This window comes from Vigna radiata, chromosome 5 (genome assembly GCF_000741045.1).
Source record: "Vigna radiata var. radiata cultivar VC1973A chromosome 5, Vradiata_ver6, whole genome shotgun sequence".
Lineage (NCBI taxonomy): Eukaryota > Viridiplantae > Streptophyta > Magnoliopsida > Fabales > Fabaceae > Vigna > Vigna radiata.
Window position 1 is genome coordinate 3,296,613 of NC_028355.1, and position 24,785 is coordinate 3,321,397.

The 24,785-nt window shown below is 33.9% G+C and overlaps 2 protein-coding genes across 5 annotated transcripts; both read right to left on the minus strand.

Moving 5' to 3' along the window:
* Positions 1 to 541: 541 nt before the first annotated feature.
* LOC106762256 (DNA ligase 4) lies at positions 542 to 15,140 on the minus strand. 4 transcript variants are annotated; one of them, XM_014646052.2, is made up of 27 exons: positions 14,712 to 15,140; positions 14,533 to 14,624; positions 14,223 to 14,308; positions 14,005 to 14,141; positions 13,362 to 13,436; positions 12,946 to 13,037; positions 12,486 to 12,557; positions 12,222 to 12,301; positions 11,665 to 11,702; positions 11,579 to 11,585; positions 11,270 to 11,425; positions 9,584 to 9,659; positions 8,665 to 8,789; positions 8,555 to 8,589; positions 8,399 to 8,457; positions 6,486 to 6,551; positions 6,231 to 6,326; positions 6,085 to 6,133; positions 5,887 to 5,974; positions 5,596 to 5,799; positions 5,052 to 5,177; positions 4,823 to 4,922; positions 4,631 to 4,736; positions 4,133 to 4,263; positions 3,838 to 3,999; positions 2,582 to 2,737; positions 542 to 1,447 (listed from the first exon to the last, which is right to left on the minus strand). In XM_014646052.2, exons 1-27 carry the CDS (start codon positions 15,045 to 15,047, stop codon positions 694 to 696), a joined length of 3,504 nt encoding a protein of 1,167 aa, XP_014501538.1. In that variant the 5' UTR covers positions 15,048 to 15,140; the 3' UTR covers positions 542 to 693. The 4 variants fall into 4 exon arrangements, with proteins under 4 accessions (XP_014501538.1, XP_014501536.1, XP_014501539.1 ...); XM_014646050.2 differs by having other exon boundaries at positions 6,486 to 6,569; positions 14,712 to 15,139; XM_014646053.2 differs by lacking the exons at positions 14,223 to 14,308; positions 14,533 to 14,624; positions 14,712 to 15,140 and having other exon boundaries at positions 6,486 to 6,569; positions 12,942 to 13,037; positions 14,005 to 14,140.
* A 1,264-nt stretch (positions 15,141 to 16,404) lies between these two features.
* LOC106759728 (RNA-binding KH domain-containing protein PEPPER) lies at positions 16,405 to 23,769 on the minus strand. Its single transcript, XM_014643049.2, has 6 exons — positions 23,357 to 23,769; positions 22,039 to 22,294; positions 19,569 to 19,717; positions 18,222 to 18,476; positions 17,553 to 17,744; positions 16,405 to 16,852 (listed from the first exon to the last, which is right to left on the minus strand). The coding sequence occupies exons 1-6, from the start codon at positions 23,648 to 23,650 to the stop codon at positions 16,673 to 16,675; spliced, it is 1,326 nt and encodes a 441-aa protein (XP_014498535.1). The 5' UTR covers positions 23,651 to 23,769; the 3' UTR covers positions 16,405 to 16,672.
* Between the last annotated feature and the right edge of the window lie 1,016 nt (positions 23,770 to 24,785).

Below are 24,785 nucleotides of genomic sequence, written 5' to 3' on the forward strand. Positions count from 1 at the left end.
GTGTATCCTAACATAAAAAACCTATAACTTTAAAAGCAAATTTATGGTAAACTTCCAGCATCAAATTGGTTTCTCTAAACTTTACATAAAAAAACATGAATTTTGAAGTGTATTTGATATAAAAATGTAAAAATATATATTGAAATCCTACAATGACAGAAGAATAAAGATGATATAATAAAATAACGGGAGTAATTTAACAAAATTTGTATTCTCAGTTGGATATTAAAATGTTTATAATATGTGTTATTTCCTATTTAAGAGATACTAAGGTCTTAGGAAGAACTCTGGGTATTCAACAACAAAACTTTTATCCTACCATACATTTTATTATATGAATCACACAATTGCATTCAACTTAAATTCAAGATTAACTCTTCATCTACCAAAGTTCTATCATGTCAAATTGCTTTCACTGTCCGCCGAACAAAATTATTAGAAATTCTGAGTTATTATTTCAATATCATAATTATTTCTATTCATGTTAATTATTTTTACTTTTTTACATAATATTTTTATTTTAAAGCCACAGAAAATTCTATACAAAATTGTCAGGAATATTAGCATTACCATAAATTACTTCCATAAAATCTAAATATGAAATTTGCAAGCTAAGAGAATGAAACCTTACGTAAGAGGGAGAACTAGTTTGATATAACTAAGAATTTAGCAATACATTTGTAAGATGATGCTCTACCAGTCCTTCAGCAGCTCGTTGGCAGCATCCATGAAGCTAACCTTATTTTTCTTTGTAGTTATAGGCTCTGTTTCTGCATTGGAGGTTTCTGCATTGGAGGTTTTTGCTAGTTTCTCTTCTCTAACACTAAGATTCATAGGTTGCTCAACTTTTTGGGTGCCAAGACTAGGAATCATGTCAAATAACATCGCCTGAAGGGGGTCAGCAGAAAAGTCTAATTTCTCTTTCACCTCATTGTTTTGGTCATTGTACCTATCAGTCATTTCTATTTCAGGAATCAACATTCTTTCATGATCATTGTCCTTCAAGTCCTCCAGCTTGTTATCTACCTTATTTTGTTCAGAACTTTCCACTGTCCTAGAAACTTGGACATTTTCTTGTTCCTCATTCTCCTTGGGTTCTGAATGTTTCTTATAAAAGTTAAGACTTCCTGCTCTGGTGTCAATCTCCTGCTTGTCACGAAAATCACTTTCATCCGATGATTCATATTCACATATTTTAGTAGGCTTTTTCACATTTTGTGGTCGTGCTTTTCGAGTTTTTTTGCCTATTGGTTTTACATTTTTTATACCAATGCCCACAGGTCTTCCTCTTTTCCTTTTGATACCCTTCTCTCCGGATAAGAAGGCCATACTGTCTTCGCATGCAACTTGTTCACTTCTTTGCCGATTTCCCTTGTCAGAGAAAGATGTATTTTGGTCTTGTGTGTTATCTCCACACTGATGAGCCTCTAACGCCAAGTCCTGTTCACTGAAACAGAGCTAAAAACCATCAAATGCTGAGGAAAATATCAAAAATATTGATAGGAGAGAAGTACTAAGGACGATTTCCAACGTTTAACCACAGCCAATACCACCTATTTCGCATTTATTGCCTGATTTACCATTTCAAACAGCAGAGGCTTTCATCATCAATATTCTTAGCTGAGGATACTAGAAAGCTGGAAGAAAATGTTTGAAATACGTAAAGTTTTCCCAAATACTAAATTCTAGTTTTTTATCAACCTACGGGCTCAGTTTTCGGCGACAATGAAATGGTTTCTACATGTTGGTGCTTTATAGTCCCAATAATCTGGTGTGTAACATAAGTTGGTTCAAATATGATTGTGTAGCTCATCAAGTGATTTTATCATTTTTTTGTTCTTTCCTTTCATTTGATTTCAAGATGAATACAATGACGGCTAAAGGAATTTGCAGCATTTGGGTTTGGACATTTTCTGAAGCTATTCTTTCTTGCATATTATCATCAAATTTTGTCCCCTTCAGTGAGCAAAGCAACTTAACCTGTGCGGTTTATTAAGTATAAAAATTGCAATCAGATTCTTTTTCCTTCAATAAGTTACTCGGAAAGAACGAGGGAAATTATAACTTGCAGTAGGAAAAGGTACTCTTCAAACAGAGAATATAAAACAAGGAGGAAAACAATGAAAAATGAAGTAAAATTTTCCAATCTCTTTGCAGAGGAGAAGCTATAAATATAATCCTATCTAACTGGAAATCTAAAGGCAAAGGGATGATGACATTAAAACTGTAATCAGCTCAGTTTAAGTGAGGATAAAACAAATAGCAAAGCAAATCATACCTCAATAAATTCAATCTCCAGTTTATATAATAAATGAACGAATAAGTCTAATTGAATTAGCATAACATAAATATAAGTCTCAGCACTCCTAATCATTCATGCCCTGCAGGCCATCGACACTCAAAGACACTAGAGCAAGGCCCCAAGAACTTGGCAGAACACTATAGTTACAGGTTACCGGCTTACAAAACTCGTGAGGAACATATATTATATCAATATTAAAGCAATTGGATTTAGAAAAGGTTCCAAATTGACATCCCCCACAAGTCACAGAACTAAAATGCTGCTTATGCATAAACTTACCAATCTTCAGCAGTTGTCTCTTCTATTCCCCAGGGCTTCAAACTGTAAGAGTCTTCTGGTAATCTTTGGCTACTGTCTGAACAATCTTCCAACCACTGGGAATTAACTATATACAACCTCTTGCTTCGGAGAATTTTCCTTTCTACTGAAGTGAAACTGCATAGCCAAAATCATGTTAGAAAATCTGAGAAATATCTGATGATATCATTTTTATATCTTCATATTTTAAGGGTATCCTAGATAATTTGTTAGGATTTATGTTTCTTTTAAAATTGATATGGTTCCTTGTTTAATTAAGATCTTTGTGATTATATAGGCCTATTGTATATTGTAAATAGGTATATCATCTTCTATATTTATTTATTGCATTAAATCTATATAAAACGGATTCTGTTGTGTAGTCAAGACCCATGGCTTCCGGCATCTCTTACGTTTTTCCTCTATCAAAGGAAGTCTTACCAACACCATTTTACACGTTGTCAAATTTATGCATGTTATATTTGGTTTTACCTGTTTTAATCACAATCTTAGTCCATTCTCCGGGTAGGACAAGCTCACTGCAAAACCTTTCAAGTGTTCTAGTTGGGAACTCTGGTAAAAGTAACTGTTTATTTGATTTAGGCCATCACCTAGTGTTCTAGTTGAGTACTCTAATATACACTCCTTAAGCCAATCTCAACCTTGAAGCTTGCCGACTAAACATGAGTGAGTGGTCTAATAACAACCGATTAGAGATGGTCCTATACACTTAACAACAATTGCTATAATAAACTACGGTATCATTTTAAAATTTAGGTTTTGGTCTAGCCTTATCCACGACATACATAGATACATACATATAATATATATATATATATATATATATATATATATATATATATATATATATATATATATTCTATTTTGACCATATTGACTAGTAAATATGGGATTTCCAACAAATTCCCACATTTTGATAATGAAGAAGGTACTCAAGCCTCATCTTGTTTATGAATTTCTTATGATGAAGTTTTTCACAGCACCACAAGACAGCTCTTTGTTTCCATTCCTAAACTCACAGGTGATATGATCTTCTACAAGCTGTTATCAACTAAATGAGATGTCCACTCCAAAATAAATAGGAAAAACATGAAAAAATGAAAAAGATGTAACCAGAAACTGAGAAACTAAAACTATCCTGTCATTAACAAATTGTACTGCATAAGTAGTTGATGATGCCCACTTAACAAGGTAGCAATAGACAGAGCAGCACTTACCTACTCAGTATTTGTTCAAAGTCAGTCAGACATCCTGGCACAAGAAAGGCCACTAAATGGGTTGCAGAAGTAAGATTAGAGGTAACTTTTCCACCACCCATGAGAACTTCAAGCTTGAATCTCCTCAAAGCAAGTTGTAATATATAATGCCAATCTCCTTTCCTATATGAAGATATTTAATAATAATGAAGCTAAGGAACAAACTACGTGAAAATAATGATCATAATCAAAATCCTGAAATCTCATTTTAACTGCTGAAGGTAAAAATTATATTTGATATAACATAATATCTTACAATGAAGGTATTGCAGTGTGGAAATAAATTGAACATCCACAAAAGAAAGACCACTTATCCTTCGGACAGTATTTTTTCCTGTAATGATCGACAGTGCTGACATCTTCAGACTTACTAATATTGCTTAGGAGCTGCAAAAGTTTATATAAATGAAAGTTAACCTAAAATAGAGGTACAATCTAACTTGACTTTGCTAAATATTAAGGAAAAAGAAAAACACATGACGCACATCAATCAAGTAGTTATTAGTTACAATGTACACAACCCATCATATGGCAAAGGTCTACACCAACAGAAGAAGTTATCACTTGGCCTTATCAAAGCGAATGCAACAATCTAAGAGAAAAATACAATAACTAAAGCTTGACTAATTGAAAATCATACCCTAATTTTCACATTAACATGGTGGTTTTGTCTCCTTTACATTTCACCATGTGAATTTTTAATAGAGTAAAAAATTTGACAACATAGAAACTAGCCAGTAGAAAATGCTATTACCTGCTTGATGTCTCCAAGATCTAGGTCCAAGTAGAAAGAGTCTGAGAACTCATCAATTTCTTCTCGGAACTTCTTCTTTGTCAGTTCAGATAGGAAAAGGAAGTACCTTTCGATTGAAACATTGAAAGCAACATATAGAGAGATAAGCTTTTACAGGATGTAAATAAGTTTATATTCAGTCATATAACTCACTTAGGCTGTAAGCAGACAAGCTTTTTTTGTTCATAACAGTCTAGTACCCAAGAATAATGAATGATATCACCATGACGCTTTGCTGCTTCAAATTTAAAGCCTGCAGTACAGGAAACTTCTTTTGTTAGATCTTCAGCCAACAAATTTGCTCTTTTCATGCAAATGCAATTGCACATGTATATAAACAGAGAGAGAGAGAGAGAGAGAGAGAGAGAGAGAGAGAGAGAACCCTTGCTGTCTGCGGCAACACAATGTGTGACTGAGTTGTTCAAATTCATTGAAAAAGTTCCCCCATTCTCAGCAATTATTTTGTGCAAGGACTCAAGAGAATGCGATGAAGGCACATTAGCAAAGTCTGCACATGTCAAGGTAAACTGTACTGCACTGTCAACCTCCAGGAAAATTATGAGGAAGGAGGGGTAAAGCAAGCAACATAAATTATCTTTGTAATGGAAAAAATTGTTTTCCCTATTCTATGGCAACAAAAGGTCATTTTATTAAGAGGGGAGGAAAATAAGAATAATGGAGCCCAAAGGGATTGCCAAAAAAAAGGAGCAAAAGAGGGAATTTGGAAAATGTAACAAAATTCGGATGCAGGTCATGTACATGCGTGGAATAAAATAGGATAGTTGTACAATGTCATAAACGATAATACACCACCATTAACACGAGGAAATTACTATAAAGGAAGAATTTTAAAACAAAACGTATATAGAAAATAGATGTAAATTAGTGGACAGCTGATTAGTAGCTAGCAAAATTCACCAGGATACAGAACATCATATTTGAAAATATTAAGGTGCCCCCCTTAATGCTGGAAATATCAGTTTGAATTAAATGAGAAGGAACAATGGACATGTTTTTCTTGTCTCCCCTAGTGGAGGATTTCATTCTTTTTGGTTTACTGTCCTGTTTGCTGCCATATTCTGTATCCCTCTGTGTGGTACCATTGCTAGAATGCACTAGTTCTATAAATGCTGTAGAGTGAGAAAAGGAAAGCAGTCAATCTTACAGAAACATCAATCCATCATCAATACCACAATCACATGTTGCGAATCCCTTACATTGAACATCAAGGCATTCGTTCCAAGCTTTGTCATATCTCACCCTGTCAATCCTAGGAAATCTCAGGCTGTAAGGTGCAGCAAATACCTGTAAATAAAATCATTCAGATTAAAACTGCAATTCACAGGACATGGAAGGCTATGTAGACTGTAGTCCTTCCACTTTTAGATAGACGCAATGCATTTGCGAGGACATACCTCAGATTCTATAGTTCGGATATCACTGGTAATAGACAGAATAATTGATCTGCATTAAGAGAGGGGTAAATACTGATCAACATTAAAAATTATACAAATGACATGGCTTAACAGGTTCCTAATTAAGGTGGACTGGAGATACTTACTTCTCAGGGCTATCAACCCACACATCAGGTCTCTCTTTCGAATGATTAGTTACTTGATAAAAACTTGGTGGCCTCTTCTTTGGATATTCATACTTTCTGACAGAAAGAGGCAGAGAAGTTGAAGATATTTGATACACTATAGTATACCATTTAACTTTTTAGCTTCATCGCCAAAACATGTAAATAATTTAAATAAGCAAGGAAAAACATGAATTATTACTGCATTAAAGAAATTAACCTGAAAATATAACTTACCTGAAGTATGGTTTTAGTTTGGTTACTACAACATCAAGCTCCTCATCAGAGAGTCCAGTGCCAACTCTGCAAAAGGATATAAATCTGCAATATAAATAAGAATCTCATTAATGGAGCCATGTATACATAGCAATGCATATAAGTTAAAACAAGCTATAAAGCATCCCAACTTAAAAATTTTACCAAAAGGAGTACCATTGTTTGCTAACAGCACAGAAACAAAACGAAACATAAAATTTGTGAAAGTTCACCAAATTCAAGGCACAATGCATTTATATTACAGATGTTGTTGTCAATACCAAACTAATTTAGCAAAACCAAAGTATGTTACTTACCACATGCTAGCAATATTGAAAATATTTTCACTTTTAGAGCAGAAATTAATTAAAAGCTGAACTATTTATAGAAAGAATCAAACTAGATGAGATGAAACTAATCGAGTTAAAACTATTTGTCCCATCTTAGTAGTGCATGCACACACCAAACTCATCTTGTTGAAACTACTTGTCTCATGCATCTGGTGAAAAAACAAGACCAATACACTTGGCACAATGACAGAGCCAGTGCATCTAGAACAAAGTCAAGGAGAATGCATTTGGGACAAAGATAGGACAAAAACGAAGTAAGTGCATCTAAGATGAAGACAAGACTAACGATCATATAGAACAAAGATGGAACCAATGTATCTAGGACAGAGAAGATAAGTATCTAAGACAAAGATAGGACAAAAACGAAGTAAGTGCATCTAAGATGAAGACAAGACTAACGCAGATATAGAACAAAGATGGAATCCATGTATCTAGGACAGACAAGATAAGTATTATGTGATCCTATATAAAGAATGTGTGAATATAAATTTTTCATTGGATCAGATCATATCTAGCCACTGTGTCAAGAGTAGTGATTTTCAGAGCCAAAATCATAAAAAGTGACTATTGGAAACTGAAAATCACGTTGCACTTTATAGTTAACAAATGAAACAACAATGCTATGACAAAGCATTGTGTTGGAATATCTACCTATTCCTCCAATGGTCACCATGTAGCACCAGGCCACGGTACTTCAAACTTACAGCTTCTATTCGCTGCCTCATGCTCTCATGGTTGTGCATGTTGTTGGTGGGTCAAACAGAAAAGTTTACCTGTTGATGACCTAAGTTTATATGATTCCATCCCATGTTTATCTTCTGTTTTACCCTGGTAATTTTGTTTTATTTCAAGGACAAGACAACCAGTGTTTGGAATGTTAGTTTTAACAATTCGTCCCTTATTCACATTAGATTTTCGTATTTGTTTGATAAAAAAAGAAAAGAATAATTTAAATTAGATGCTCTATAATCTAGTTTATTATTTTAATCAAATTTTAAAAAAAATATTTTCCAATTAAGATATTTTAGAAGCTAAAAAGTGCAGTTGTTTATTGGTTATGAATCTTAACGATACAATTTGATTTTCAATTTGGAAGATGGGTCATCCCATTCACGTTTTGTATCCTGATTCAACTACCATGAAGCTCAACATCAGAATGAAGATGAACATACAATGTATGGACTGCAATTACAGTATTAAGTTCCTGCATTCCTACCAGGTTTTGAGAATGGAAATTAGAGCAATAGAGAAGGAAGGATTAGCATAAGAGAGTTGGCACAACGGAAAGTTGAAAAAGTGAAGTATGCAATCATGATGGTGGTTGTTGGAGGTGGATCAATGGTGAGTCCGTGTTGCCACAATGATGGTTGTCATCATTTTTTAGGTTATGTGCTATTTAATTGGATGGGGGAAAAAGGGAGGAGGAAGAAACTAAGAGTTGCAACATGGGACTAAAATTTTTCACATTTAAATGAAAAGGGACAAAAGCCATAACCTCATATTTAAAAGAACCAAAATCATAAAAAGTCCCAGGCACATTTATACCGCGTAGGTTGTGCATTTGGAGATTGACGTTCTGCAAGGCCAACCAAGAATTGAGCAACCTGAAAAGAAAATAAGCATGATGTTACAAGCAAATTCGAAGAACAATGAAATAAATTATTAAAACATAGGCCTAATGCAGTGGAAAAATAACCAAACCTGTCCTCCACGTCGTCCAGAACCATAGTAGCCACCTAGAAATAGCAAAAGCAACAAAGTAAAAACAACCATGATAAGAAAGTACAAATTTCAGAACACAAATCAAATACCTATGATAAGTACATCCAAATCAGAGCCAGCTTGAATGTATTCGGGCTTCAATTTTAGCCACTTTCCACTACGATCACTAGGTTCCCACTTAGAGCTGCGGTCTTTTAAAACAATTCCCTCATCTCTAAAGAAAGAAAGAAAAGAAAGGTGTTAGTGTACGACCTAATGGTAGGGTAATGTAAAGCGGAATAAGAGTAGAGGATCACAGCCATTAAAACAATGTAATTCTACAAAGGTTTAATTAAGTTTTAAGTCTTTTATAAATTTGAGTATTTTCAATTGAAATTAAAGTTTTTTGGTTTATTGGGTACTCAAAATTCTTATATTTTTCAATTGAGTGACATGACTGCTATTGTGTCATGTCATTCTGCTTACTTGTCCACACGTTAAGAAATGTGAAATTTTGTAGTTGATATAAAATGATATTACAATTGATGTCAAACAACAAATAACATTTATTACTTTAATTGAAAACGTATTGGATAACAGGGGACTGATGCCGTCACCTACATCAATAGTGGTGATAGCAACACTCCCTTGGTTGGCGATGACATGGAAGTTATCGGAGAGCAAAACAATCTTGTTATCCAACATGTTTTCAAGTAAAGCAACAAAATTCACCTATCACTTTATATTATCTACATATCAACGGCAAGACTTCCTATTTCTTAACACATGGAAACAAACAAGATGAAGCAAGATATTAAATAGTAGGCACTTAGTATAAAAATGTAAAAATTGAGTACTAAATAGACAAAAATTTAATATGGATTCAATTGAAAATACCAAAATTTATGAGGGACTTTAAACTTAATTAAGCCTTCTATAAAATATTGCCATGTTATAGATGACTGCTTCAAATACGCCATATAGCTTGTTTGAAAAAATTAACAACAATAAATCAAGGTTTTCACTAACCTATTTTCAATGGTTTCCTTGAAAAACTTCTCAACTTCATCAACTTTATGAGCAATAAATGACCAACAAGGTTCACCTGTATAACAACACAAATACCACATATTATATCATACGAGCATGTCATAACTCATTTATTCAATAAGAAAATCAGGTGAAAATTAATAAATGAGGATATTGAGAATAAAAAAAATAGTATCAAAGACATATGTATTGCCACTAAGAAATGTTGATGCAAACTCAAGATCATCCATAATAATAAAAATCACACACACACACACACACATATATATATAATGATGATTGTAATGACATGACAATGAAATGAATAGCAATATGGAGGAGATGGATAAAAAAATTTGAATCATTACATTAACCTAACTTAATTAATTCATGTTATCAAAAGTGGATTTTAAACCTAACTTAACTTCAAAATTAACTTGTAAGATAAGATTTGCATTCACTTATATACTATAATATGGTAATATCTCTAAATGATGTGAGATTTCTAACACACTCCTCATGCTAAAGATTGAACATCTAAAGCATAAGATGAGAAAGTTGTAAGTAGTTTGACAATAGCTTGATAACAATTCACACAATAGACCCATCAAACCTTACAAAGACACCATTTTGGCCATATCTATGCAAAACATCAAGGAGAAGAGGTCTTATAGATGCCCGATAAGAGGTGACAAACCTCAAGATAGACTCTTATACCATTTTAGAAGGTGCGTTTTAAGGTTAAGTCATCATCACAAAAATAACTTATAAAGTGAGATTTGTACTCACTTATATACTATAATTTGATAATATCTCTAGAAGGTGTGGAATCTCCAACACAAGTCATTCTCATCAAACCACTTAAACACTATTCATTTTTAAGAACTCTTCTTTGTGGTTGTATTCTTTTCTTACAACAGAAATTCTTCTGTTAGCTATCTATATGTATAACCAATTTTTTCTGTCCAAGACAATTTATCATAACAAATTGGTAATACAGTTATTGCATTTGCGAAGTTTGATGTGCAGAAATTTACTACAGGAGAGACAACATAACTACAGAATATTCAATTACCCTATTTTAGGCTAATAACGTAAATATAGAATCAATCTAAGTGATCCTAATATCGTCAATTACTATATTTATAGGATCTAACATATGTTTGTATCAATAACAAAGACTCTCAACAAATAAAAAATGGAAACTTCCTAAAATCAGCTTCGAACTGAGAATCCATAAACATAATTCTGCACTATAACTAGTTTGATGGTAAAGGCATGTCCTTGAAGATGTGGGCATTCTATATACCAAAAACACTTATAGGGAATCTTACTACAAGAGAGAAGTATGGTGTTGTGAAACTGCAAGCTTCATTTCATTTGCCTCAATAGAGAATGCAACTGCACAATATTTACCACTAGGTGTGATCATCTAGATTAGTGTCCCCAAACCTCAAGCATTATCTTTCTCTATCCTTGCGTTTCCTCAAGTTACAATAAGAAATAATACAATAGTTGCCTATTCATGGCTAAGAACATAAATTTCATAAATACAGTGCAAATGAAATATCAACTAAAACCATATCAGCAATCTGCAATCATGAAAATTGGATTGAAGAGAAAGGCTGTTGGGAAATTCCTTAAAGCACACAAGACAAGACAAATTGTTTGTGAGAAAAATCTTACCTGAAGTAAGATGGCTGTTGATACCAGCATTAGGTACCAAAATTTCCAACCGTCCCTTCATTGGCCTAACAACTTTACATAAAATCTCATGTCTTTCCTTCAAAGATTGGTGAATCACACTAGTATCTCCAAAATAAAGGATATCAAACGCAACATCTAGCCACCTCAAGTCAAGGCATACCATATATAATATTTTACTGCATTATAAAATATTCATCACCTATAGATATGCATTCTTCCATTGAAACCAAAACCATATCAAATTTCTTGACAGGAATTAATGTTTGAAAGGTTCATATACAAGGATACAGCATAACTGCATCAAGAAAAGGCCATGAAAAGATTAAAATTGAACTTGATAGTTTCTTATTAAAAAAAATTACAAAATAGATAACCTGTCTGTCACTATCAAGTCCATCTCTTGCTGCCTTGGCTGCAAATAACAGAAAAACATTAAATGGTTGTTACAGAAATTAAAGATTTATGCTTTGTTAGGACAAGGAGAGAAATAGAAAAGAAAGAAGTAGGGTAGAAAAAAGTACAAGGACAGGAAAAGTGAGAAGAAAATGAATAGATATTTAAGGTGTTCAGATTCAAGAAGAGAGAGAAGTTGAGTTTTCTCACCATTGATTAGGTTGGATAATAGAGTGGAGAACGAACATAAGGTTTCCTTATAAAGACATAATTTCCCTTGATATATAAAGATTTTTAAAAGATTGGAAAAAAAATTAAAGGTTATAATTGTAATTTTAGGAGGGCCCTATAATTTTTTTATGCTTCTTCATTTTCTTTCCATCAAGGTTTTTATTTTGTTGAGATGGGTCCCAAATTTTATTTTCTATCATCTCGAATGTCTCCTTAACCAAACAGCACAAAATCACTTATTCTCTCTCACTTTTCAATTTCTTTTGAAACAAAGGTTTGTGGTGATCAAGCTATATTAAGTACATGCCTATTTCCTGATTTGAGCCAAACTCAGCAAAGCGTTTTGAGGATGTGTCCCACACCAACATTTCACCATCAAGGATACACCTAAGAAAGATTGCAAGGACACAAGAAAAAAATACATGAGCTATTTCTGAAACATACACACACGACTTTCACTAAATAAACATGTATAGTTGCATGCAACCTTCCCATCGAGATGAGTAAACAAATGGGATTGAAATTATTTGAAGTAAACAAAATTGTAATAAAAAGCACTATAAATGTTCACCTATCTACAAGAATATTTTGTATTATGATATCTGACATTGCATGTGCATATTCAGAATGATCTATAAAGTTCCTGCAAAGATGAAAAAGTAAATAACAACTGCGTTATATCAGAACTTGTCATAGTAAATATATATCTTGATAAAAGTAATCAACAAGAAAGAAATCCCATAATATTATAAGATTTTCATAAATGCCACAGCAAATGGAAAACCCAAGAAAAACAAAAAGAAACTCATGCTGTGTTACATTAAGCTTTTTCTGCAATATAAAATTATAGAATAAATAAAACATTTCATCAAGCAATCATGTTGTTTCAAGGTCAGAAATAACATACACACAGGGAAGGTTGGATGAAAACAAGAATTCCCTGAGGTGAAACGGTGACAGTACACAGGCTGAAGTATAAAAATAATAAAAATATAAAATACATTTGATGCAAAGCACATTTATTCACCTGCCTTGAGAAAAAATGTATCTCAGTTCCGTTTTTATGAATTTGAATTCGGTCGCCATCAAATTTGCACTCAACAACCACTTCCTTCCCATGAAGCTAAATAAAGGCAGAGTACAAAAATGAAGAGTAATAAGTACCAAACTAATAAATTCACTATGCATGAATTGTTCTACAATGTGAGCCGCTGAGACATTGACTCTAAGGGGCGTCGCTGTCATAGAAATTTGGGTGTTATGGTGTGCTCAAGTCTCCCCCTCAACAACTAGCTTTTAAGGGGGTTTTTCCCAAGTCCTTGGTTGTTTATGAGATCCAAAACACTGTAATATAGTCTCCATGTCATGTAGTCATGGAAAAGGATAAGAATGACGAGTGATTTGGTCAAAACATAAGTGACTGATAAAAAGGGTTAGCAAAGCAAACCTTCTTCCATGCTTCAGTTGCATTAGCAACTCTCTTAGCTAATTGGGGGCGCACAGCTTTCCCAACTTCAATATCCTACAGAAGAAAAGAAGATCTAAAAATGATTATATAAAGCATATTAACAAGCAATATGCAGATAGAATGTTCATGTATATTTCAATCTTTATTTTAGAAAGAAATACATCAGAACATCTATAATTATGAATGACTCAACAAATTCTCTCAGACTCATGGATTTATATTGAAAACGTTACAAAACCAAATCCCATACTTTAGGTAAAGGGACTGACACCTATTTACAACTAATACATACACTATTTCCTATTCTAAGTATAAAATAGACCACCTAATTCTCGTATCAAACCACACCCTGAAGCTAAAGCTTGTTTATGTCATGCAACAAGCTTGTTTCATGTGCATGTTACTCATGGACCTTGGAGAGACAGAGAAAATATATGCTAGTTAATAGTTTAAATTTGCATGATGTAACACGTTGCCACAAAAGAAATAAGATAACCAAAATGATAGAGGTCAGGTCTAGCAAGGCACATTTAGGCCCCAAATTCAAAAAATAATGAAGTGACTAATTACCACCATTGAAGACTATACAGATTCCAAACTATTTTTCTAAATCACAACTAACCTGCCGCTTATGCCGCTGATTCCGATCCCTTAGCTTTTCACATACTAGTTTTAAGTCACAGGTAACATTAAACAAGTCTTCTGCATCAGGATGGAACTCATGAAAAATGCTTTTTTCACTAATTCCCAGCTTTAGATCTGCAACAAAATTTAGTTACAGGCTCAAAGCTAATTTTAAGATATTAAATAAATTTGTTTACTAGTATAAATGAAAAATACCTTTCAGGATTATCATGATAATCCACTTCATTTCCTGTGCATTTGTCTTTTGGATAAGGGTAGAAAGAACCAAAATTTTCTCAGCCCTGTAGCAATGATCGCGCCATTAAGAATCAAAGATGATAACTCAAAATTATGCATAGGAGAAGTGTTTTGAGTATATTGAATATCTTTCCTAAGAACAATGGATCAAGCATAGATTTCAACCAAATTTTCCCTCTTATTAGAACTTACAACCTCGCGTATCATCTACCAATGCTACACACAACAATCACGTGCGAAACTTCAATGTAAACACTAACAAACGCACCTGTTCTCACCGGAAGCCAACCGGTCAAGCAACTCATTCAACTCCCTTATCGTCAACCCTCCCGAAGCGGTCCCTTGCCTGCGGTGCAGCACCTGGGTCAAAACCAGCAACATTTCACTTTTCAACTCGACACAGCATTACAGAACCCTAAAATATACAAAACGGCACCGTGAACTGACCTCGGCGGCGACGAGGGCAAAATTTCCTGCTGTAGCGCCGGTGGCAGCGCCACCCTTACGCCAATTGATGAGTCGGAGGGCATCGGGGGAGTCACGGGAGATGCCGAGGGCGTCGATGAGGGAGGTGGCGAGAACGGACTCCTTGAGGCCATAGGAGCCGCGCTCACGATCGAGGTTGGGGAGAATGAGGCGAATGGCGGGGAAGAAGTTGCGGTCAATGCAGAAGGCGTCGAGGAACTTACGGAACTTGGAGCGCTTCTTCGCCGCCGACTTGCTCCGCTGCGTCCACGTGAAGAGGCTGCACAACACGCTGAATTTGGTTTGCTCCGTCGCCATTTGAACTTTGAGGAAGCTAAAGAGTAAGGCTTGGATTAACCGCCAATGCTCCGTGAATGATTTATATTTGTGTTGTGTTAAATATTAAGTGAAACACATATCGCGCGACTTGCTGGATACGCATCTGTTTGTTTTAGTATGTTTTTTTTTTTTTTAATATTCAGCTAGAAAATAAATAGAATGAAAAATTGTATTTTTTCCCAAAAAAAATAAAAAGCTAAATTCCAATTATCTGGCTTCAATGAATATTAAAAACGAGTATTATATAAAATGCAATTATATAAAATTAGGGAATTGAGAAAAGGTAATTAGGATTCAATCAAATAGAATTTGGGATTGAATTAGATTAGAAATATGAGACGTGTGCATCGCAAATTCATTCGAAATCCTTAGTGAAGAGGATACAGACTTTATTAGGACTCTCGAGATTGTTCATTGGAGTTTGGAATTACATTCGTTCCCAACGACGCTAAAGCTAGACTAATAGGTTTCGGTCACAACGAAGGAGATGGTCTCGTAGCCGACGACAACGAGGGTGGTGACAACGACGTCAACCATGACGTCGAAAAGGTTGCAGTAACGGACGCCCGTCCCCAGAGTTTCTTGTTGGAATAAAGTACTACTTATTCAACTACACCACAAAGGAGCTCCATAAGGGACCAAGAATTTCAATCAAAAAAACAACATCAGAAGCGAAGGTGACTTTGTCTAAACTGGTACAAACGGATACATCACTTAGTTTTTGAAAAAGTTGACAATTTTTCATTTGGAGTTGTATTGCTTTAGCTGATCTCGGGAAGGAAGAATTTTGATGGAAAAGTAATGAAAAATTCCTAGGATTCTTATTGGGGGAGGCCAATGAAGGTGGATGTTTTGAAGGGATGCAGGGATGGGGGAAGGCGTGAGGGAAGAGGCAGAGAAATCAGAAGTCACATGTTCAAAAATTGACACATCACCCTTCCACTTGTACAAAAAATTAGCACCATTAACAAAATTTAACAACAGAAACTCAATTGCTTCAAATTAGTACTTATAAGAATTCAATTGAAAAACTTTAAAAGAAGGAGATCAAATTGAGAAAACCTAACAAAAATAGATTGAACTAGATTGTTTAAACCATTGCTAAATTGTATACAAGCAAAATACGCGAGAATTTTGAATTATTTATGTGAAACTTGCAAAAGTTTTGGCAATTTAACATATGATAAAAGTACTCAAATGATGTTTTAACTAAACAAACATATTATCAATAGGTTTTCATAAAATCAACTTATGATTAAAATAATTAACAACATTAATTACTCAATTAACTAATGTGACCGTACACATTTGACGTAGTTAGGAAACAGTACAAAGATATTTGATATCGCAGCTGCTCCCACATGCGCACTTAACAAAAACAAAATAGTCAAAATGGCTAAATGACATTTCATTACATTTTCTGTAAAAATTCTCATCTACTGGTCCCCTCTCTAAAATTAACCAAGATACAAGATGATATCAATGAAATACACAAAAACAAGCTCTTCTGAGGTTTCATGATATATGCAAGCGTTACTAGCCTCCAATCAGACGCAATTAGAAATAAATTGGTCTAAAAGGAGTACCCTTGCACATAAATCAATTTAAAGCCTGAAAGTACTGTAGTCTCCTAAACCAGAAGATCCATAACCTGTGTATGGTTGTGATGACAACGAAGATGGGAGGCGTGATGCAGTGCCCAATTGAGAGTACGAAGACCTCGAACCTGCATCTAACCTGCCGTAATTCATACTGACAGGTTCTTTGTGAGTGCTTATAAAATCCTGCAATGCAGATGGGAAAGAATTTCTGTGAGCAAAAGCTAAAGTAATCAACCATTCTGATACAAATTATACCCTGATGGAAAGTACTTTAAAAGTATATAATCTAGTGCAATCCAGAAAATACAATATGAAATTTTCACACTTATGCTTAATTTTGTCCTGTGAAAATTTCAGGTTGAACTGATGAAGTGAAAAAACCAACTATTAACTTCCGACAAAATAGTGACACTGCAAGATGTCTTTAAAACGTTCCAACTTTATACAGGGTTATTTGAAACCAAAATTACCATGCTTGCATGAGACCTCTACTCTTGCATATTCACAAAGAACTACAAGAACAATCGTAATCATCTTTCATTTCCTACTTCTCTACGATGAATAGAACTTATTCTTTCAATCCTCACATCCACTATCAAGTAATACCCATGTGATAAAAGACTTCAGTCAAGAAGATCAACAAGAGGAAAACAGGTAATAGCGAGTGATCCTAAAGAGTTCTACTAAATGAAGCATTAGCGGCTCCAGAAAGAGCAACTAGGTCAGATGTAAAAATAAGATCTCCCCGTGCATAAATACCAACAAACACCACATCTGACAGTGCAGATATGCTTATGTAAATATGATAATCATAATTGAGGTAACAGAAACAGAAATATATAACTTCCTTCTTTGCGAGAAAAGGCTCTCTGAAGTCTCCTACCTGAATTAACTGTTGCGCTGTTTGAACCTCAGATGAGGTGCCTTTGATTTCTACAATGATTTCATCAGGCACCCTGCTCTCTTGCACAGTCAATACAGCACCACTGGTGCGACGAATGTAATCAATATTAGTCCCTTGAATACCAATGATGTCTTCCGCATAGGATAGTGGTATTTGCATTGTTTGTATTACCTAAAAAGCGGACATAATTGGGTGAATGAAGAGTACAGTGACTATTAACAAATCAACAGAAGAGATGAATAAACAAAATATATAGAATGAAGAATGAGCACACATATTTCCTTTTAGCTTACTACAGAAGAAGTCAATAAAAATTATATGCTATGACAAATTTTAAACACCCACAACATAACCAACCGTAGAGCCAGATCATCATCCGATAAACAGTCACAGATGTATATACATACACACACATATGTATATACATAGATATAGATATATTCTTTTGCAATAAGTAGGGAAATTTGACAAAATAGATGCACACATACACATAAATCTTTTTGCAATAGGTTGAAAAAAAGAACAGATTATTTTGGAACAAGCAGTAAAACTAAACAAAATATAGGCAATCACATATACCAGTCTCTTTCCCAAGTAAATTTCATGCAAGAAAATCAACAGAAAACATGTGAGGGGAATATAACTAACCGTAGTAACAATAGGAGCACTAACACGGCCTAGGGCAGAAGAACGAACACCAGAAAGTGAAGACTCCTGCCCATAGAGAGACATGGTGGAAGAAGGGAGAAATGAGTCCAATTGACTTTCACGCTCAGCCAAGATAGAATCCCTTTTTGTTGGAAGAGGCATATCGGGAAATACACTGGTACGTGAAGTACTATTCAACAATGACTTGTCAGACCAGGTCTCTGCTTGACGGTCTTGCGAGATTGGTGCATTGAACTTAACAACACAGAAATCAAGGACAATAGTATAAGTATATAGACAAAATCAGAAAAAAATATATTTCACATTTTCTTAGCGAACTGTCACCACATTAACAAGAATACAGTAGCAGCTCAAAACAGAAAATATAGATCATAAATAACAAAGTCTGATTATGGAAGTTATAATTCTACGTTAGGAATTTACTACAGAGATACTTTTATATCAATTTCAAAATAGGCAGTTATAGGAAACTAATATGATATGAAAGTTGTAGTGATAAGTAAGTTGTGTTACTGTCTTACAGACTGGTAAAAGGCAAAAGGCAATATGTCTCAGGATGTTATTCCTTGTGTTTTGCACGAGGATACAATTAGGGGAAACTTGTATTTGTAGTTAATGTGTCCTATAACTCTCTGAATCTGAAAATGGTTCACCATGATCAGCCATTAACTTTTGATTTGGATCCATAGGAGTATCAATGGGTTTGTACTCAGTCATGCTTGTTTCCTTCATAATGTCAAAGCATATTTTCTATGTGATATCACAATGCCTTCCTTGATTGGGCCACCTTAATACCAATGAAGTATTTTAAACAACCAAAATCTTTAATTTGAAAGTAACAATTGGTGATTAATTTTATAATTATGTATTAGGAAAGTATTATTGGGTACTTATTTTATGTTAAATTCAATTTAGGAATTTATAGGTTATAATCGGACAGTTATTGTGAAACATTATACGTTTTCTTCCAAACTTGTAAAAGGCAACTAAAGGGTGTCAAACAGTTACTCCTTGTGTTTCAAAGGAGAAAACTCCCTGTTAGAGGGAAGACCATGTGTATTAGGGGAAATCCCTGTTCTTGTGCACAAATTTTGCCTTAAAACTAGGTTATTTTTATCTTAAGTCAGAATTCAGTATTTTACTTCTTGACTCCAACATATAGTAAAAGAAAATACTACCTAAAAAAGGTATCATGAGTAGAGATTTCAAAAAGGGTGAAATAACCTCCAAAATAGAAAAGGCAAAACATATCAGAAAACTAAAAAAATTGAAGACATGGCAAAGCTGCACAATCTCAGTGCATATATTATATGGAAACCTTCTTACATTTCTCTCAAATAGGGGAAGAACGCTGTGATCAACCAAAAATTTCCTCAGATGGCCAACTACTGCTTCCAGAGCTTTAAGGACCTTCAAGGTTTCTCCCTGAATTTCCACAATCCTCTCATCCGCAGTAGCATAAAATTGCAGCTCATCTTCATGAAAATGATTTGCCATTAAAATAATATATTGTAGTTTAAATCATTGCATGCAAACTGCAAGCCGTGCTATGGTGAAACGAAAGAAAAGATGCATTCGGATTATTATATTATTGCACCCAGATATAACAATAAATATGGAATTTAAGAAATGAATAGTCTGGAAGAGGTCTTATTATAATCTGGGAGCAGTAATATTGCATTTAAAGGAACATTGCGATTTAAAATGTTAGATGTGTTTTACAAAGACCTCAATATAGAGAATGGAGAGTTTAAGATATATAAGCTTGCTAATATAGAGAAAGAAAAACAAAAAGATTTGGATCAAGATATATCATGAATGAAGGGAAAGTTCTGGTCTCAAATAAAAAAATCAAAGAGTGAGAATAGAATTATTTTTGTAAGCTTTTCAAATATGAACAAATATTTGCTCGTAGTATGGAGAATAAATCCAAGAGGAAGAACAAAAGCTGGCTTACTATTGTAGAATTTGGCCTGGGGAAGCAAAGAAACCCTCAAAAGGATAGACAATGAAAGAGCTGTTGGTCTAATTGGTCTTCCTATTTAAGTTTGGTAGTGTATAGGAGAATAAGACATGATTCAAATCTCTGATCTATTCAATGAGATTTTGAGATATAAGAGAATGTCAAATGAGGGACGGAAGAGTATTTTAGTTTCTAAACTTAAGAACAAGGTAAATATTCAGAATACCTTAAACTACAGGTGTATGAAACTTATGAGTTACATTATAACAATAAGGAAAAAGGTGATTGAGAGCATAGTTAAGACAAAAACGGGGATTGCAGAGAATTAATCTGGTTATATGCTGTGAGGGTCTATAACAACAGTAATTTATCTTTTACATGGGTTGATGATGGAAAGATACCGAAGCAAAAAAGAAAGGGACATATATGATTTTTATTAACTTGAAGAAACTTATGAGCAGGTGCAAAAAGAAGTCTGTTGACTTGTGAAAGATGTTAAAACGTGTTTTTCTTTTTCATGGCTTATATTGTGGCTATACAAGACATGTGGTAACTACTAGTGCCAAAACTCCAAGAGACGAGACTTGGGACTTCCCTGTGGGAATGACTAGATAAGTTTACATCAAGCCTCAACCTTAGGTCCTTCTTTAACTTTTAATCAAATTTTGAACGTACTTAATTAGAACACAATTTCCCTAATTGTATGTCTTTTGTGAATGATATAATTTTGATCAAGGAACCAAGCAAAGTTAACTTTAAACTTGAGCTTTGGAAACAGATTTCAGAAACAAAAACTCACTTGAGTTGAAGACAACATGCATGGCAATTTTAACAAGAGACAAGAGAAATACTACTAAAAAAAATGAGTCAAGAGGTCATACCACAAGTTTCTAAGTTTAAATATCTAGAGTCCATATTACAAAATAATGAGAAAATCACACATACAATACAAGCGGGATGGCCAAAATGGAAAAAGAGATTACAGGTTATTTGTGATGAGAAAATACCTCGAAACTCAAAGACAAGTTTTATTTACTGCTATGCATCCAATAATACAATAAAGTTGTGAATGTCGGTCGCTATGAGGATAGAAAAAAGGTGAGAGTTGCATAAATGAGAAATTGTAAGATGGAATACGTTGAGGATGGCAAGAATGACCCAAAGAGAGCTTATTTTGATAAGCTACACCAAAAAGCTAATTGAAATAAGTTGTAAAGAACTTATGGGACTCCAGATATTTTCATAAACTAAAAAAAGCTCTTCCAAGCACCCCTTTATTACCTTGAACTGAACTTCGCTCTTTACCTTCACTAGCATACACCTACAATACTTAACATACACATGCAATATTTGAAAAGAAAAACGATTTAGGGAAGTTGACAGTATGGCTGTGGCACACATTCATGACTAATCAATAGACAGATAATTAATTACTCATTTAAATTTCTCAATAGATGATCACAAAGACAAAATCTTGCAATCTACCTTGAAGGAAAACTGTCTCTCCAGCCAAGATGAAAATGTCAACATAACTTAAATAAACAAATGAGAGCAGCAAACATTAACTGCAATTACTTAGTAAAGAAACATTGGTAAAATCATTCTCTAACCATATAAAGGTAGTGGTAGCATACGATATCTCTGATAATAATCATAAAAAGAAAGTATCCGACATAGAAAATAAATTGTCATCTACAATTATGGACAGCCTTAAACATCAATGCTTTTCTACACTAATACCCCCATAATATGTGTCTGTGTGCATTAAAGGATTTGCATGCAGAAGAAACCCAAATGATTGCATTATATCCATGTAGAAAATAGGAAGCATACCTCCTGACAGCACTCTAACAGAAGCACTGGTATTCTCCTGGATAGATTTTATTAACGAGCCTTGCTTTCCAATCAAACTAATAGCCTGTGTCGATGCAACCAATAAACGGATGGAACAAAATGCAAGACCAACAGCAGATTCTTTGTTCTCAGCATCAATTTCAGATAATCCAAAGACACGCTTGAATATCCTTATCACCGCATCCATTGCAGGGGAAAGGGCTGCCTCTGTCTCTTCCCTCCCGGATACAAGTACCTATGAGAAATATAAAAAAGATAACCAAATTAAGTATAAAACAGAAACTAATATGCAAATATATAGAGTCCATCATCAAAGGAAGACATACAAAAGAGTAGAGGTGCATGCATCGTTTGAACAACAACATAAAAGAAACTGAACCATATAGATAGCTTCCATTCACTTTCTATAGGAAACTAAATAACATTCTACGCACATACGCTTGAAGATTCCATACAGGAGTCACGCTGATAATCCACATGAACAAGAATAAAAAGCAACACTTTGACATGGAAAGAAAGACACAGATACATAGTAATGAAGTTATGATAAAATTGAAGTTGAACAACGAAAGCAAACATGAAACCCAAAATATAACACCAACTAAAATATACACTCAATGTGGGGAAGGTATAAGTAAAGCAGAACACAAAAAACGCAACGAAAAGAACAAATAGACCTGACAAAAAACTGATACAATTATATCTATATGTCACTGAATGTAATTGGATTCGGTTCACCATCATCCAACTACCATCATCCAACTACGGATAGTCATGTAATTGAAAATTATTGAACTTTATAACAATTAAACTTGAAAACAATGCTAATTAAACCCTAAAATTCGAATTTTGATTTCTATTATATTGAAATTGAAATAAATATACAATTGACAGAATAAAAAATCAACTAAATGTTTTAACAACATGGCTTCCTAAACAAGAGAAGTGGAAGCACGTTGTCATAGAATTTTTGCCACAGAGACTGTAGAATCATTCACCGTATGGAACCTCGAGTTTAGGGTAGTATGTAATGCAATTACAATAATCCGAACTCAAAACAACTGATTGAGCAAGAACAGTCACGCGCTTGGTGGTACATTAGCATGGAAATTAAAGGAAGGGAACAGAAGAAGCAGTGAAGAAAGCACAAAACAAAAGCGACTACTTCTAGGTTATCAATCACTTTCGCGGTGCTAGAAAGAGTTGGAATAAAAGCATAAAACTTGAAATCTCGAAAAAGAAAAAAGGATATGAAAACCCTAGACAGAGGGTGCGATTAGGTGCAATTGAGACTTACAATTCGATCAGGAGTGCCGAGGGGAGCGTCAAGAACGCGAATGCGAGATCGTGTCTCTTCACACATCTTCTTTATCAGTTCTCCCTTGCGCCCTATGATGCTCCCAACCTTCCCCACTGGCACGATGAGACGGAATACGCAATCCCCGGGCCACCCTAGCCACCTCCTCTCCGGAGGAGGTGCCGCCGCAGTGGTGTCAGCCTCCCCCTCGGCCGGTGGCTGTGCGGCGGAGACATTGTCCGGTGATAGTAGGTTGCCGGCGGAACCGTTCTGGAGTGGTTGTGCGGTGGCCATATGAGAGAGACGAAAAGGGTTGTGAAGTTAAGGCCTTGAGAGTCTGAAGGAAAATATGAACACACCGGAGCTTGCCTCTATTGCTTAGCTTTCACTGTGAGTTTTCTGTTTTTTGGTTAATGGAGTCTTTAATCCTCAAATTTAAATTTATATTTTTTATTTTTTTTATTTACATTTTTCCTTAAATCCATGTTTTAGTCTTACAAATATGAATTTTTGTAAATTTTATGTCCGTTATTTAATTTCAAACTTTACCTGTTTCGGATAAGAAATGTTAAAGATAATATTTATTGAGTTCTTTAATTTTAAAGTAATGATAAATTTTATATTTTTTAATTAAATATCTGTTATTTGATTGAATTTTTAATTAGAGTTACAAGAGTTACCTTATATCATATTACTTATTAATTACTTATATGTCTTTATATGAAAAATTAAAGAGTAGTTTAATTAACATTTAAGTCCTTCATAAATATTTAAATTAAATTTTAATTGAAGATTTTGGTTTTATTGATAGTTTTCAGTTACATTTAATTGAGATGGCATCGTCTTTTAGTTTTAATTTTGCAGTTTCAAACAAAATATAATTAAATTAAACAGTACAAAGTTGAAGTTTTCAAATACATGTGCTACCTAGTATGGTATAGTGTGTCTATTTCTTTTTTAGCAAAAATTAATTAAACTATATAATATTTTTTATAAAAAATAATTACAAAAATAAATAATATTCTTATAAAATCGAATACATCTTCCAAAGGTTTTCACTAATACTTCAAACACTACAAAGTGTAATAACCATAAATACAGTAATAATGATCAATCTATTAATTATCTTGTATTATAAAAAATAATAAATTTATGTCCCTTTGCCTTGTCTGTAACTATAATTACTAAAATTAATTTATCTAATAATAATGTAAAATTATTTAACTTCTTAATCTTGTATGTATTCAAAGATATGATCCTAGAACATTTAGCCATCACAATTTTAAGACACCACTGATTATTATGTGAAGGCATATATATATATATATATATATATATATATATATATATATATATATATATATATATATATATATATATATAAAACGTATATAGCACAAATAATTTCTATAGCTTTTTTATTATATAA

What these genes read in the sequence shown, in the direction of transcription:
- LOC106762256 (XM_014646050.2), bottom strand. Translation starts at nt 15,047, where the DNA reads ATGGCGACGGAGCAAACCAAATTCAGCGTGTTGTGCAGCCTCTTCACG. An exon ending in AAACTAAAACCATACTTCAG is followed by an intron (nt 6,327 to 6,485) that starts GTAAGTTATATT and finishes TCTTTCTGTCAG; the next exon opens with AAAGTATGAATATCCAAAGA. An exon ending in TGTTGCCGCAGACAGCAAGG is followed by an intron (nt 4,923 to 5,051) that starts GTTCTCTCTCTC and finishes CCTGTACTGCAG; the next exon opens with GCTTTAAATTTGAAGCAGCA.
- LOC106759728 (XM_014643049.2), bottom strand. Translation starts at nt 23,650, where the DNA reads ATGGCCACCGCACAACCACTCCAGAACGGTTCCGCCGGCAACCTACTA. An exon ending in TTCCCCTATTTGAGAGAAAT is followed by an intron (nt 18,477 to 19,568) that starts GTAAGAAGGTTT and finishes TGTGTTGTTAAG; the next exon opens with TTCAATGCACCAATCTCGCA. An exon ending in CAGCGCAACAGTTAATTCAG is followed by an intron (nt 16,853 to 17,552) that starts GTAGGAGACTTC and finishes TCTGCATTGCAG; the next exon opens with GATTTTATAAGCACTCACAA.